We start from the raw sequence: 16843 nt of genomic DNA on the forward strand, positions 1-16843 counted from the left end.
TAACAAAATTAAACGCAAACGAGACTAACGCTTGCGCATTTAGTTTTGAAAAATGCACCTTCTCGCTGAGTTCGACGGCACTTTTTGGCACCACACCTGGCTAAACGGTAATTTGGGTAAAGAGGTATTGGTTGCCGCAAAGAAAATATGTCTGATAAAATTCAGTAGACTGACAGCCTCCTCACCGCGGTTTACCCATGGGTTAACCCCCCTGCCGCTGCAGTATCCGAATGGGTACAAATCTCAGACAAGACTAGACAAGGACGTCTGCTCCAACCATGGAGGAATGGCTTCAGCAGGCATGGTCCCGGCCGTAGGAAGTGAAGCGCATTAATCGCTGGCAGTGGCCATCTGGTCAGTTTGTGCGTCTGGGGTCTCATTGAGCTGTAAGGGCCTCTTGGTTCACAATAGTTTGTGTTGTTCGCACGCCTACATTTTGCGAGCACATGGTTGTAACTTCAATCGTGCCCTTGAAAGGAACAGGACGCCACTGAATAAGATCATTATTGTGTCCACTCGAAGCATCGCTGCGGTATTTGTGAACTTTATAGGTGCGTATCGCACGCGTGCGCCCTGAAGCGTACTTGGATCGTCATGCAAGCGTCTGGTGTTGCAGGTTGTCGAGGCACCAATGGCGGTAAGCTTGCTTGCAAGTTTTGCCCGCGCGGCGACGTCGTTGCTGACGGCACAGTTGGAGACGCAGCTACAGAGTATACGATGCAAATCGATGCGGGCGTCGCGTCGAATTCGGGGCCATCCGCGGCCGCTCCTGGATAGTGTGCAGCGTCCCGAGCCGCACAAGTACGGCTGGTTGCCCATACTTCCCCCGGACGGTGTCTACACCACCAAAAAGCTGCCCATCCGCAAGCTGGGCGGCCGGGATCCAGTTACAGGTGAGCCAGACTGCTTGATATCTGCCATTGGAAAATCGGAGGCCTCGAGCGTCGTTGGTTGTACCGTGCCGAGGTGTCGCTTTCTGGTGAACACTAGCTGCCATCACATCAGCGTTATATACATGCTTTTCTACTGCGCAGTATTTTGCTCACTGCCGCTCTTCATGTAGGAAATATGTAAATGTGAAATGCAAGTGCACAACATTTAGGTCGTGTTCGCAAGAGTTCTCTTCAGGACACAGAAGCACTGCTTGAGAAATGTGTTTTCTTTGCAGGGCGTGTTGTGGTGAGAACCATTGGGGGAGGCATGAAGCGCTACTTTCGCTGGATTGATCACAAGCGGATGCCAAACGAAGATGGCTCCAAGCTGGAGGAACGGGTGTACCAAGTGCGGTACGATCCCCTGCGTACGGCTCACCTTGCCCTCGTGGTTTCCGGTGACCACAAGCGCTGGCTGACGGCCACCGAGGGCATCAAGCCCGGCGACGTCATCACAACGTCCGGCGACATCCCACGCATCCCAGGTGCAGTTTTGAGAATATCTGGCGCGTGACAGCGTGGCCAGACTATATTTCTAGACCTACGATCGGACAGTAGCGGGGCTGCACAATGGGCCCACACTGGATCGGTATGCATACTGTCGTGCCGTTGTCCATTTTGCACCATCATTATTTTATAAATCGTGTGCCAGTTAAACCAGCTCCTGCTTTGCCATATGATGATCCATCTGCGTGTTCCACTGCACAGAATTCACCTTCCTGGTCACTGATTGGCCCATGCAGCCTGTGCTGCCAGCCTCTCTCTGTGGAACTGGTATCTGTTGTAGGGAAGAATGGCAGGTGCTTAATTTTCCTCCTTTACTAAAACACTGTCAGCTGTAAATGGGACTGCGACGGTTTGGTGAAACAGCAAGGATCTGTTTTGAAACTTTTTATTGGCTGTGGGTCCTTTTCATTGTCCAGAGGTCAAAGGACTTGGCTGAAAACAAGGCCAGGTGAGAAGAAAGGGAAGTAATGACTGGAGAGCACAGCAGGTACCAAATGTGCTCCAGATCAACTGGCCACCACCGAGAGCATTAAACCTAGCAATACTTGCTGTATGTCGGTGATTGTTGGGCCTTTCTTCTCCACCTCCCGCTGGAGTGGTTGAGGTGCCCTGTGGTGTGTATGTGCTTCTTTCACAGAATTTGCACATCTCCTTTTAGGAAATTTCTGTGCTTGGATGGACAGTGAGGTCTGCCAGTGCAGATGGAGATGCTTATTTTGTGCCGCAGTTCAACCCAAGGATGGGGATGCCCACCCGCTGGGTGCCCTGCCAGTGTCCACCCTGGTGCACCACATTGAGAAGTATCCTGGGGAAGGAGGGGTGATGTGCCGTGCTGCCGGCACCTCTGCTCAGATCCTTCGCAAGGTAGGTGACTGCACCAAGGGTAGTCAGGGGTTTTCTCTTCGGGAGAGATATGGCCTGGTGCAGCACACTCTCAATGCTTGGTTGTCCTCTGTCTTCTCTTCCACTGGTGCAGCCTTTTGAAGGAGTAGTCGTCACAAGTGCCAACAAATGGCACCACACTTCACGAAGTGCTGTGCCTTAGTCGAGCAGTTTCAATCTGTTGCAGAGTATGAGAGCCTGCGCGAGCGATGCTGTCACTTGTAATACAGTCGAACCCTGCAATTACGAAACCGCCTGGGCAGGAAAACCTTTTCGTTGTCGTGAGAATTTCGCTGTCGCGAAAATAGACAAATAAGCACACCCATTACCTTGCAGAACGAAAATTTAATGAAAAAAGTAGCTTATTTTGCTCTGCTTGACATTGCTGTGCAGGAGCTTGACGACTCTGGCTTCGCAGCTTGATAAGCTATGCATAGCTTCGTCGTCGTCGTGGTCGCCGAGAAAAGTCCGGATAACATCAAAAGCATCAAGCACATCACGCGAGCTTACTTGCTTACCTTGTGCTTGGTTTTCGCAATCTTCGTCGTCACTCGCCTCATTTCCTTTGCGCACACTGTCGATAATAGCGTCGTCGCTGAATTCCTCATGATGCCATTCTTTGATTTCAGAATCGTAGAAAGTGAGCTGCACGGGATACTGAACTCTTCCGCAATGTCCTTCTTCTTTCTGCCTTTTTCAGCTTCGGCCATGATTGCAGCCTTTTCCTGCAGCGTCAAAAACTTGTGCTTGTTTACAGGAGGCGGCATGTTTCCGACAGTCAAAAAAACAACAAAAAACACTGTACACAAGCAAGTCGCAGGCGAATTCGGCTTGCACAAGGCGGACGGCGAGATCGGCAAGATAGCGTGGTCGGCGCACTAGCGAAAAGAAAAAAAAAAAGGGTTCCTTGCTCTTCCCCGGTTGGCCGGCGGTGTCGTCACGTGAAACGTCACGTGCGTGCGTAGTCGCCAACAGACAGGCTAGCAAAAATCCGCTTTCAGCGGGTAAAAAGAAATGCTTTGCTATCATCATCATTACCGAACCAACCGAAAGTAAACAAAAATGGCTGCGCCGGTGCTTGTTGGCAGGTGAAATGAACGGGCCCGACTTGTCGGATGAGTGTGCTGCTGCAGTTTTACCCATTCTATGTTCCCAACTGGCTGATGTGCCGAAAAAATGTTGCAGATCACTACCTCAAACTTTCATTAATGCGGGACTGCTTTTTAAAAACCCTTCGCTGTTGAGAGGAGACAAATGCATTGAACCCTATGGGAGTTCGCCGGGGGTGCCAGAATTTTTCGTTCCCGCGAGAATTTCGTTCTTGAGGGCTTTCGTTATTGAGGGGTTCAACTGTATCACCTTACGGCTGAAAATTTTTCACTTTCTTCAATACAGTAGCAAACACGTGGGGTGGGAGAGGGGTAGCCACCAGGTATGTACTCGAAACGAGACACACTCAATATGAGAAGTGAGGCATGGGAGACAAAGTGCCAAGGACGAAGGGTACTGTGCCTGGTTCCAGCTGTGCAGAAGAAGATGAGGAAACAAACATGTACTGTATTGGCAAGTTATTTCTTAAGGCCAGGTGGCAAATTTATAGTGTCTCTCCAGGAACAATGTAATCATTGTATACTGGTGCACTTAACTAAGAGCTCAAAGAAGACCAGGGCATCCTCAAAAGGAAGTCAGACGAAAACAGTCATGGAAGTGCTGCTCCAGTTGCGCCAAAGTGCACCTCAAACAGGTTGCTGCTTCATCTTGTGCCAAACAGGCATTTTGGCAGCTAATTGCACGAGACCTGTGCCGAGGTGAGGCTAAAGAAAAAAGAAAAGATATCAGGCCAAAATCTCCACCCATTTTGTTTAAGGAGCGATGAAATGCTGAAAACGAGAGGGAAAAACAAAAGCATGCATTGCACACCCAGCCTTGATTCGATGCTTGCATATGTATATATGTGCATATGTGCTTGCATATGTATGGCCGCTTAAGTGCGTATGTATGGCCGCTTTCAACGTCGATATAGCCACGAGAACGATGTGACGTCACATCCACCGGAAGTCGTCACGACATAGTGAAAATTGTCACAGAATTGTCGGAAAAACGTCGGATTTGTGTCAGATCAGATGGAAAAGAGTGTAATTAAGCGTAATTAACACTTAAGATCCCCAAAAGATGTATAATTTGGGTATCGATATAGCCACGCGAACGGTGTGACATCTCATCCACCGGAGGTCTTCACGGCACAGTGTCCTCGGTTTTCGCCTCTGAACACTTTAGTCGCCAAAGTGTCCTCACAATTTTTTTTTACCGTCTAACAGGTACAAAGATGTTTTAAGTGAGGAGAGACACTGAATTTTAGTTGCGTTCTCTCTCATTAGGGTGATCTTCTGCGGCACATTAGAAACATAGACAGCCATGTGAATTGTGCCAACAAGTGGTAAATAATATACAATTTAATTTTAAGGCATAAGCCTTACTTGCCCCATTAAGCGAAGATCTGTACCTTTGTGAGTGTGTGTGTGTGCGTGTGTGTCAGCACCTGCCAGCCATCCCAGCCAGGGCAGTGGCACCTCTGTGCCAGGAGTGGTATGAAGACTCCCAGGGATCTATGAATGTTATGGAGGAGGAGACCAATTCTGCATATGTAGGCATTAATCCATTAGCTTTCGCATCGTATCCTTAAAGCGGAGCATGGGTCGCGGTACGGCGGCGACTGCCTTCACGAAGTTAGCGCGCAGATCAAAAGGCGGCAGATACATAGAGCCATGCAGACGTAGAATCGCCAGTTGCGTGGCATCGGGTTGCATCACGCAGCAGCACGCGGTCACTGCGTTCACAAAGTGAGCAGGCGGGCTTACGCCTTCTCACATGAAAGCAGTCTTAAGTGTTTCTGCCAACTTTTTTTCCTCTCATGCTATTTCGGTTTCAACTGCGAAACAACGGCTGTAACGTAAGAGACATGCCCAGATCCCATGAGGCGTACCTAAACCACAGAATGGTCGCTGCTCTCTTCGTTTTTAATCACATCAACTCCTACACAAGCCTCGTCACACTTAAGCTTGCCCCTCTCTGCATTAACTTGGAGCACCGAAGTGTGCAGTGAAGAACTTGCTACTTGAAGTGCTGTGCTTTTGAGCGCATTGACTTCCTAGTTTTCAAGTTAGGCATACCTTCTGATCTTAGTCAGAGTTGTGTACTGTGGTGTTTTCTTTAGAGTAAGCATGCTACTGCATGAATGCTGTAGCAAAAGTAAATTTTGGGACTGCTGAAGACATGAAAGTTACGTTGAGATGAGCAGTTGCTCTGAATCGGTGAATTATGCAGTCAGCAACGCGCTGGCTGTTCAAATTATGTGGTGAAATTAGCATCGTAAATTTTCAGTAGAGTGTAATTTAGAGTGAACCGATGTCAAATTTTTTAGCTTGCTGTATGTAGCTGCCTATGGGTCTCGTATCTAAAGTGAACAAGTAGCATATCCCTTTGACGAGTAGCATGCAATACTAGCCAATCGAAAATACTCTATGTGGTGACCCCACTGTTGACAGTTGCAGTAAAACCCTCTGTTAAGTGCTTCAGGAAGTGCGAAAAAAAAAAAAAACGCACAACCATCCGCTAAACTTACTCCCCGAGCACATTGAAAAGCGAACGAAGGGAGTGAATGCATGTTTATCTCGGTATCTGCTGGCCTTATTTCCTGCATTAGAATTTGCAAGGCTTTGTTGCGATTTTTGTGCATGCGAAGAAGGTCCACTGTCGGTAGAAAGAAGACAGTGGAGAGTGGAACAATTCTGGTCTGTTATAATCCGTAAGCCACAGGGGAAGAGGAAAAAACTATGATAGTTACAAATAAAACCCTCTGAGTTGCACAGCTCTTTCGGTTGCATGCGCTTATGTAACTACCGCGATGGAACTTCATCAGCCACCGCAACGAAAATCACACTGTCCGTCACTCAGTGCCAATGCGTCGGCATAGTCTGAGCCTGCTGGAAGCAGCCGAACACGGGAGGTGGTGGCGGGAAGGGTGCGTCAAGCGCTACTGGGCGTTACAAGTTTGTGCTATGGCTGGTGTGTCATCACCATGTGGTGCTTGCTTGCTAAACGTAGCTTGGGGCGCCTGCAGCCTCTCAAGTGCTTTGTGTGGTTGATTCATGTGCAGTAAATCTAGGCTAAGATCCAGGCTGCATAAAATTCAAAATGGCTGCCGGGACTTATTGCACGGTGGGCGTAAGGAAGCATTTGCAAGGTGTTATGCAGGAATGTTCCCACAGTTTGATGTAAAGCTGAGCATGTATATTGCACAGAATTCTGTGAAAGCTACATTGCGACTGCAGCCAGCCTGCAAAAACCGGGACAGTGCAGCACTCAGGAGCATAGCAACAGCGAGGCTGTACTGTATTTGTCATAATGCACAAAAAAAATGGCTTCAAAATGCCCCCTGCTGGTATATACGTGTTTTGCTGTGCATGATACATTGAAATGCTGGCTGAGGTCATGACTTTGGCGAGAAAAATACGCAGTGCACAATATCGGACAAGGCTAGAAACTATCACTATCACGAAATTTGCCACAGACACTAAGGTGGTTTGAAAATTATTTTTCCAGGTTACACAGTACAAGAGATTCCCTTGAGGCAGTTGGCTTTTAGGAGTTGATTTCTTAGTAACATAACTATGTTTCAAAATTTGTGGCATGGTAGACAAGCCATGTCTAGAAATGAAGCGCAGCTGCTTCTCCAAAATGTGTTTTTGGGTGCTGCAAAAATTGCTCCAAAGATTCCTCCCAATCACAGTTTGGCATTAACACCACTACACGATTGCAGCACCAAATGCAGTGTCTTACATTAGCTTTGTCACCTTTCTTCACAAACTCCTTTGTTCTTTCTGCAGGTGGAAGACAGGGTGATTATTCAGCTGCCATCTAAACTTCAGGTGTCGCTGAGCGAGCGGTGCATGGCTGTGGTCGGCCAGGCTTCGAACGTGAAGCGTCGGGAGACTTTTTACCCGATTGGTAGCCCCAACAGGATGCGCCTATTGGGTCATCGACCTCGCTCTGGCTTCTGGCATCGTAAAGATGGCTACTGTGGGCGCAAGATTCGTGCCCCACCTCCTGTCAAGGTGTACCCACTGCAGAGGCCCACAATGCAGTAAAGCTCATCCTGCTTTTGCCAAAGTCGACAAATTGCAAGAGTCGTTCAGCGTCAAGCCACAGCTGCCAGCACATCTCAAGGACACTTAGAAAGTGATTGAAATCAATCTGGAGGCTTTCACTAGGTGTCCCCATAGCCCATGTCGCTTTGGGACATTAAACCTATATATACTATGCTGCCACGCACGAGCAATGATGTGTTGACAAGCCAAACATGGTCTCGAACAACGCATACGTGACTCTAACCTTTCATAAGGTTGCTTGAAGTGGGTCTCTGAGTGATTGGCGACCGGACCTCAACATTATTTGCATATTTCAGCCAGTAGTCAAGTCCGGTCACCTGCTGTTGGCAGTGCTGCGATGCACTGCACCATTGGCTTCATATTGCATTCAATTTCAGACAAAGGTAAGGTCCTGTCGCCAACAATCCAATAAGCAGGTTGCTTGCCACACACACTTGAAAACCGTGAGTAGATTTGAGTGACCACTTACAGGACTGAATGGACTACGGAAAATGGGCAGCTTATAAAACAGCCCCGGGACAACATTTGTGGTGTGGGGGCCTGCGCATCTGACCTCTTCATTTCACTATATGGTCCTACAGTAGGATACAGCTTTCAAAAAACAGCACTTGGTACCAATGGTCTATGGTCCATGCGTCCTATATTAGTCTGCTGACCAATCATGACACTAAAAATCAGCATTTTAGTATTTGACTACACCATACAAATCAAAATTCTTTAGCTTATAATGTCTTGTGATCTTAATCAAGTAACAAGCAAATAGCCATAGCCAACTACTTTTTTGTCATCGTGGAATTGTGTGTGGCAGAGCTTCTCTGCAGGCTTAAGTTGTATCTTTCTGTATAGACCTTTTCAGTAAGGTCTCCATGGGCGTTACTATATTGTGCACCGTGAGCACCTCGCACTAGCACGGTGGAAACGGAACCGGTTTTCGACAGTCCAGGGAGAAGGTGTTTCAACAAATCCCTCGCCCAATGCAAGGGTCTGTACACTCTAATTTACAAATTTTATAAGCACACAACAGTGATCGGGAGACAGCCAAAAGGCCCGTACACATTTCACAACGTTAGACAGTTTTAGCATATAGTGCGATCCGCTTCTCGAGATGCCGCTGCGCATAAGCAAACCGGCCTGTGGCCGCCAGGTGCCAGCAAGCTCCGGATGTGGATCACTGTAGCAGATCGCGCCATGCTATAATTCTCCATTCTTGTGCGCTGCCGATGCTATTGTCAAGTAGTAGTGACGGCAGCCCAGGAAGCGGAGACAGCAAAGCACACTTCCAAAAGAAACTTTATTGGGGCTAGCCTGCGCCCACAATGGACTAAATGACTATGTGGCTGCGAATGCCCGCCCCTCTCGGCCGTGCTCAATTTAAAGCTGATAGCGAGCTTTATAGATATGGCATGAAAAGTTACCAAGTCTGGAACTGCGTGGAATCGGCTCCGCGTGAATGCGATCAATCGGGATAAATCTCGTTGCATCTTGCATCATGGAGCGATAAAGCCGCGCGCCAGCAGCTTCAAAGAATGAACCAACAGTACAAAAATTCGCGGCAATATACTGTTACCCAGTTGCCTTATTAATGCGTCAGCATTAGAAGGGTGGGTGAATCGGAAATGGCGGCCTCCATCACACGTTGCCACCTCGGATATAACGAACTTAAAGGGTCCGTGAAAAAATGTGTTTGAGGCTGCCTATAATACGCTTACATTATGTAGAGTGCAGGCCACCGAGTGTTCATGCCGCGTACTGGACCTCAAAAGCAAACCGATCATTTACAATATCATTAGCAGTGGCTTAGCTCAGCTATACCAGAGTATACGCAGCGAGAGGTACGGTATATCCCTGGTTATGTCTAGTTCTGCTTATCGTCATGGCTGCGTGTTAGACATTAAAGACGAGACGTGGTGAAGGCGGTGCGTGTTATTCAACTTTATTGACTGCCAGAAACATGGCCCGGTGATCCGTAAAGTAACACGCGGCCGTTCGGTCGGAGGCGAGCGGCGCACCAGCTGCGCGGTTGTGACGTCACTCGGCTCCTCACGCATGCACTCAAGTGGCGCCGAAGGCCCACAGCGAAACGACGAGACTGCTGGTAATATAGCTATATAGCTTCCGCTACAAAATTCGCGCTTCCGCGCCTCGCGGCGACGTGCAATGCCGAGCTATCGCCTGAATCCACGCGCAACGCGTCATGCCGCGCTCTTTACGTCACCAGGGAAGAGCTGCCATTGGTTCGCCGCCATGACGCCTGTTTCTAATGTCACGCAGCTCCCATGGCCACGGCCAGAGGCTCCGCCCCCTCCCTCCCGCGTCGGCTGCCGGCGGAGGGACCGAGTGGGAGGGGCTGGCGAAGGTGCCGACATGTCAGCGTGCAAAAAGTAACCAGATGAGAGAGAAAGGCGCGAACACGCGTAATTTACATCCTAGGCATACTACAACTTTATTCGGGGCCCCTTTCAGAGCTCCTTTAAGAGCTAGGTTGCTCTTCCCGAGCAACGTCTCAACGCCAGTCATTAAAGGGACAGTGAGGAGAGCTCTATTAAGGCGGAAGCCTTTAATGCCTCATCGTTGTAAGCAGGAGTTGTCGACAGAAATGTCACGCTTTTCAATTGGTCGAAACGGTCGTGACGTCACAGTGCGCGAATTTCAATCGGGGCCAATTGTACTTCGGCTGCTAACCATGCAACCAATTGAAGGGATCGTATAGTGATGTTACAATTAAATTTGACGGAGTTAAGTTAATTGCTTACTTAACCAATTAGTCTAATTAGCCTTTCTAGTCAGACCAGATAAATAAAACCGAGTAAGAAATTGGCGGAGCTTGGGAATCGAACCCCGGTCTCCGGAGTGCGAGTCGAGCACGCTACCACTCCGCCATGCCAGCTTTTTTGTCTTTATTGTCCGCCATGCCAGCTCGATGGTTTGAGCTCGATGGTTTGGAATGAACAAAGGTGCGTCTAGTGAATACGGTGTCTTCGTTCACTCCCATCTTTCTCTCTTCCCGTTACGGTGAGGTTTAGGTGTCCACCGAGATATGAGAGACAAATAATTTCCTTTCCTCAAAAACCAATTTACCGACGAGCAAGGCGTATTTCTCCGCGTTTCAGATTTGTCGAAATTGTCGTGATGTCACCGCGCGCGAATTTTGACCGGTGTCCACCGAAATATGTGAGACAGTTACTGCGCAACTTCCTTTCCTCAAATACAATTTTCGACTAGTGTCTACTGAGATACGTGAGACAGTTAATACGTGATTTCCTTTCCTGAAATACAATTTTCATTTTCTTCATTACGGCCCTCTTTCTTCTTTCATTCACACTTCCTCCCTTCCTGTACGGTGCGGCTCAGGTGTCCACCGAGATGACAGAGAATTACAGCCCCATTTCCTTTCCTCAAAAAGCGTTGCGTTCAAAGGGCAACGCATCGCGCCGAACGGGTGGTGGCGTTCCTTGGACTCCGTGGCAGCGCTACAACAGGCTGTCGCGTTCCACTCCTAAAGGCGAAGCTTAAGCGTCATTAATTGGCTGTTAATTAATGCACCAACAGAATTTGAAGTGAACAATCGCGTAGCAGAATGCAGCACTCAGGCTTTCGCCTTTCACCACTTTAGCCGCTAAAGTTCCTCGTAATTTTTAATATTTTTTATAGCAAAATCCGATAGTTCGGCATTTCATGGCTTTGTTGCCACTAGGCCGGCAGCGAAAGATGCATTTATTTCTAAGAAATTTGAGTTCGAAGTTGAAAAAGTTTTTCCCGCCGCTAATTCAAACTTGGGACTCTATTATGACGACAAAGGACTAAGTTACATGAAACATGACGTGAACATGACGTTAACGCAGACTCCGTGATTTCTGGCGGCTAGCGGGGCGGCCTAGCAGCAGCCGAAATGAAAGCTACCGCCGGCCGCACGTTGAAGGCATCTATCGGCTGTTGCGGCCGTCGCTACCGTCGCTTCGTTTACGTTTGCACCGGCGTTTTGCCACCGTTACGATGGATCCCGTTCTCGAAGTCGTCAACGAAGTTCTCGCAGATAGACACCTTCAGCATACCGTGTACCTTGTTACCGTTAGCGGAGTACCGGGAGCCCGCCTACCACCGGTGAACAGGCGCTGATTGGTCCCTATGCTGCAAGGAGATTTGCGCATGCATTGGCTGCGCGCGGGCTCCCGGAACTCAGGTACCGGTAACGGCAACACGGTACACGGTATGCTAAAAGTGTCTAATAACTTCGGCCTGCACTTCAGCGACCTCAGCCCCACAGAGCGTCTGGCACAACCGGGAACGTTTCGCCGGGCGAGCGTACGAAGACTCAAGGTGCTCTTTACACTGCAAACAGCCTTGCACGATCACCGAAAATCGTGCCGTCATAGTTTTTCATCGACCGTGGCGATCATCTGACCAACCTTAACAGGTTCCTTCAAAAGTTAACTAGCATTTGGAGCGGCACTTGGAGTTCCTCTGCTGTTCCGCGCTTATAAATCGAGGCGCGTCAAAAACGAAACCACGCGGGCATGCACAGCGCATAGACGCGAAGCGCCATGATATACCGAAACTCATATGACCGCCTGTGGAGCCGCTAAGTATTGATTTTCTTCGCTTACAACATTCAGGTTGTCTTTTGTCGGTCTTCCCTGTGTGATAAAAGCGCACTATTGGTTCCAAAACAAAACTTACTTCAGCATTCAACCGCGCAACCTTCGTTTGTCAGCCTCAGTGATTCGTGGTCCTCGTGTCCCAGTGGTGCTAGAACCATTGGTTCTAGCAACACTGTCTTGTCATATGACGTCATCACATCATATCACGTCACGTCATACAGGTATCGCCTGTGGCGGCGATACCTGTATTTTGGTTCTTGCTCTTTTCTAAGTTACAAGAGCTTTGTTGTCAGTATGAGTGGCTTTTTTTGTAGTCAGGAGCGGGTAATTTATCGATACAAGCCAACTTCAATTTCTCCTCAACGTCCCTTTAATGCGTTAGCGTTAGAACTGAGTCCGTGCAATAGGCAATGGCGGTCACGTCACAGGTGGCCGCCTCAGATATAACGAACTTAAGAACCAGGTTTCTCTTCCCGAGTAACCTCTCGACACCAGTCATTGCATAATGCGTTAGCATTATAATCGTGTCTCTGCAATCGGAAATGAAGACCTGCGCCACATGGGGCCACCTCGGTAATGACGAACTTAAGAGGCAGGTTCTCTTCGTGAGAACCTTCGATACCAATAATTAATTAATGCATTAGCATTAGATTTGAGTGTTTGCAATCGCAAATGTCGGGCTCCGTAATATGTGCCCACCTCGGATATTTCCCTGTAGTAGGATACAACTTAAAAAAACAGCAGTCGCTAACTCTGAGCCGCGGTCCGCGGCATTTTGTATTACTCCGCTGGCCAGTCGCAATAGTAAACGAAATCAGCTTTTTAATGTTAGACTACATCAAACAATCCACGTGCCAAAATTATAGAGCTCAATTTTTTTCTTGGTAACAAGCTACTTTTAACCAGCGGGCTACTTTTTCGTCGTGGAGGAATTCTGTGTGCGGAGGCTGAATGTGGGTGGAGCTTTGCTGCAGACTTAATTGGTATCCGACTATATGAACCCTTTGACACCAATCTAATTATTGCGTTAGCATTGGAATTGAGTCTCTGCTATCGAAATGGCGGCCTCCGTCACATGGGGCCGCCTCGGATATAGCGAACTTAAAGGTGCACTGAAGAGGAATCTGAACTTGTATTTTTACCTCTGGAACTCGATCTACACGTTCCGAGCGTTCTTAGAAACTTCGAACTATTGCCCTGTGCGGCCGATTCACCTCTATTAAATCCGATTAAACGTCCCGGCTCCCGCCTTTTTTTTTTAATTCCTCGCAGACGGTGGGAGGAGTAACCAACCTTTCAACCAGTCCCGTGGCGGCTTGCCGCTCTGCCATCGGAGGAGTGATACGTATAGACCCTTTAGAAAATTCAGCGCCATCTGGTCTGTGGTGCGCAAACCGCGCTGCCTCCGCCATTACTTGGGCATACGCCTGCCGGTATGCGCTCGGGCCAGATTGAAAAGTACGGCGCTCGGCGAAGCACAAGCGCAATTATCTTGTTTCTGTGTCCTAGCCATGTTCCTTGACATTGGCTCTCTGCTCCAAGCTATAGTCGCGATGCCGGCATGCTGCTGTGTGCCTTTCTGCAGCCAGCGCGGCGAAGAGACGCGCACGGAAACAAGCTGTGTTTCCAGAGCACGGAGCGCATGGAGTAGCTGCATGCTTCTTTTCTTCTCGTCCGTTACCTGTTTGTTTTCACATTCAAATAAATGATAGAAGTATTGAAAGGGCGCGAAAAGTTCATTCTACCGTGTAGCCGCTCCGCTGTATAGTGAGCACAAAAATAAAGGTGCCACCTTCGGCGCACTCGAGGACATGCATTCCGATGCTGGTGACTATTTCGGCGCGTCACAAAATCAAAACGTTGCTCAAACGCACTTGTTTTAGATTTTAAAGCATCCACGTCCATTCATAGAGAGTTCCGTGTGCGCGAAAAAGAGCACGACGATGCGGCGCGGCGAGGAGCGCCGTCGTTCTCTCCGTTGCGAACATGCAGCAAACGACGGCGACATAGGCGGAGTGCAGCAGCAGCAGCTGTGTTTTCGTTCGGTCAGTGCCTGTGCACTCTGGCTAAAGCAGGAGACGCATGTCCGGCAACACGTCCGGCGCTCCGCTCCGGTCACCGCTTCCGAACTGCCACACCACAGCAAGCAGGGACACACGGAGCGGCATGCAACCGGTGTCGCACTTCGCCGCAGCGCAGCAGTGCCTGAGCGCTGCTTGGCTTGGGGTACAAATATTGCAAGAAAACACGGCATCGCCTTGTTATCAGAAAAACTGCCAGCTATACTCGAGCGGCGACAAAGCATGCCTGCTGATGTTGCGAGCTTTCGGCAACAGCACCGCTCGCGGGCGCCTCGGGCGAGGAGCTCTGCGGCTGCCTGTCTGCCGTGGTCGTCGCTAGGCCTATAGCCTGCTTCGCATCGAAGCGGCAGGGGCCGGCGTTTCGGAAGTCGCCTGCGCTATAATTGAAGGCCTATTCTTCACTCCGCTTTGCTGTCGACAGCATCATCTCAACAAAATAAACGTATGGTCAATTTCTACGGCGCCTTCAGCAGCGGAGCTAGCGGGCGCTAATCGAGCCGGACCCCAGCGTCGGCCGGCCAGCGGCAGCTGCGAAGCGGTTCTCGCAACAAATTCGCACGTACCACAGTTGCCACTTTTACCAGCAACTCGGTATTGACCAATGACCCAGAAAAATGATACATATTCTCATTTCCCTATCCCAGGGTTTATTATTTACGTCGAGAACACTCATTAGCTCGTTTTTATGACGCCGGCAGACGGGACCCAGGCTGGCCGGCCGGCAAGCTCGGCTTACTTCACGTTCGCACAAGAAAATACAAAACAGCCATGCTACCAGAAAGGATGCTTCCTAGATTCTAGCAACGACAGCATGCCTGTGCTATAGTGGAGCTTTCGGCAACAACACCGCCTGCGGCAACGCCGGGCGACGAACTGCGCGCTCACCGACTGCCCTAGTCGTCGCTAGGCCTAGATGGTGAACAGCTACAACGCGACTGATTTCGCACCGACGGCTAGCGCACCGGCACTGCTGATCGAGCGCCCATATCCGGATCCACACGCATTTCGCCCTGCAGTGCGCCTGCTCGTAGTCGAGTCCGGTCCAAGTGTTGTTAGCCCTCCTTTATCGACAGTAGATTCGACCTGCAGGGTGACACGGCAACGCGCACTGTCGACGGATCGCAGTAATACCGGCTTGTAGCCTCGCTGAGAGGTGCGGCCGGACAATAGGAGTCCAAAAGCCTTTCCGAAAATCCGCCCGGGATGACAGTCAGGTCCCTCGACCACTGCAAATTTTCCGCCATCGCTTTCACAAACGCAACCAGACATGCCACAAGGTGGAAACTAGAGCAGAGGCTGTGCAGAGCGCTATAGCTGCGCGTCTTCCAGCCAAAGGTGCCCAAGATGTGGCGCACGGCGCCGACGGAAGTTGCTGATGATGATGCCAGCCGAGTTGTCAGACTGAATTTTATAAAGGGTCTATTGATCGGCGAAAGCAAAGAGTCCACGCGTATTTTTATTTCCGTGGGCCTAATTTGCAGGTATGTCGTCTGACTATATCTATTTATTCACGGAAACCTAAAATCAACTAGTGCGACCATGCGAGAATTTGAACGAAATGTCCGGCTGTGCGATGGAAGATATGAAGTCGCACTTTCATGGAGGTAGGCAGCCGAGCTTTGTGACAACCGAGACATAGCCGTCAGAGACGACGGTCACCTGCTCGATATTTTTGACAAGGCTATAAGAGGATACCTAACTGCGGGACATGCAGATGTGATTGACAGCCGTGCTATAAATCCCGCAAAGCTTTATATATGCCACACAAAGAAGGTATCAGGGGACACGCCGTCACTACAAGGTGAGAGTAGTATTTGATGCATCTTCACATGCCAAAGGATGTAGTTCTCTTTAACTTTCTTGAAAAGGGGGACAATTTGTATCCAGACCTATGCTGAATTCCAATGGCAGATCGAGACCGCTCCGTCGGATCGCGTACGGAGCGCGTCGGAGCGCGTAGATTTGCCACCTCCCAGTGTGCGATTGGAATGCCAGTGCTCCCTCGGGAGCGCGACGCCAGCGCCGCAGCGGCGAGCCGCGGACGCCCGCGGAGGAGCGGACGCCCTGCTAGCTTCCTGTTCGAGTGCGACAGGAGTTGCGCGAGGCGCGTTCTCCGCGTTGACAGACGCCGTCTCGGCGAAACAAAAAGGAGGTAGTACGAAGGCCGTAATGTAAAACCAAAGCGTATGTACAGGATGTCCACTCCGTGAACACGCGAGTATACGGCCGCGGTCTTCGGAGAGCCAGTGAGCCTGTCCCTACCGTTCACGAAAGAAGTGGCGGGCGACGCGCAGGCAAGTTGCTCGCTGCTCGATTTTCCAGCCTTGCGACTACGAGACGCAAGCCGCTGAACCAATCAGCGAGACAGTCGAGCTTTCGGCAACGACGCCGCCCGCGGACACGCCGAGCGACGAACTGCGCTGCCCCCCGGCCAACGTTTCTCCCTGGCTGCCGTAGTCGTCGCTAAGCCTAACTGTTTTTCATCGATGCCGCAGCTGAGGGCGCTTCGGAATTGGCCAGCGCTGTAGTAAAGGTGCTACTCGCGTCACCGTTTTACTGTGTTCCTCGTCTCATAATAAAATAAAGACATGATCGATTTCTGCGACGCCTCCAACAGCGGAGCTAGCAGACAGCAGGCCAGCCGCACTGGGCATCAGGAAGAAATTTGCTTGTAT

The 16843-nt window shown here is 49.8% G+C and overlaps 1 protein-coding gene across 4 annotated transcripts in view; it reads left to right on the forward strand.

Annotated features, from left to right (window-relative positions):
- Positions 1–8973, forward strand: part of mRpL2 (mitochondrial ribosomal protein L2) — a 118355-nt gene extending 109382 nt beyond the window's left edge. Inside the window, exons 1-5 of one of the 4 annotated variants that reach the window (XM_089571516.1) lie at positions 259–386; positions 617–893; positions 1169–1417; positions 2167–2303; positions 7208–8973. In XM_089571516.1, coding sequence (XP_089427642.1) covers positions 632–893; positions 1169–1417; positions 2167–2303; positions 7208–7468 — 909 coding nt within the window. In that variant the 5' untranslated portion in view covers positions 259–386; positions 617–631 and the 3' untranslated portion in view covers positions 7469–8973. Of the gene's footprint in view, positions 1–258; positions 552–616; positions 894–1168; positions 1418–2166; positions 2304–7207 lie in introns of those variants that run through there. The other 3 variants (XM_089571517.1, XM_089571515.1, XM_089571514.1) reach the window with 3 other exon arrangements.
- Positions 8974–16843: the final 7870 nt, after the last annotated feature.

This window comes from Amblyomma mixtum, chromosome 2 (genome assembly GCF_055824585.1).
Source record: "Amblyomma mixtum isolate Tamu chromosome 2, ASM5582458v1, whole genome shotgun sequence".
NCBI lineage: Eukaryota > Metazoa > Arthropoda > Arachnida > Ixodida > Ixodidae > Amblyomma > Amblyomma mixtum.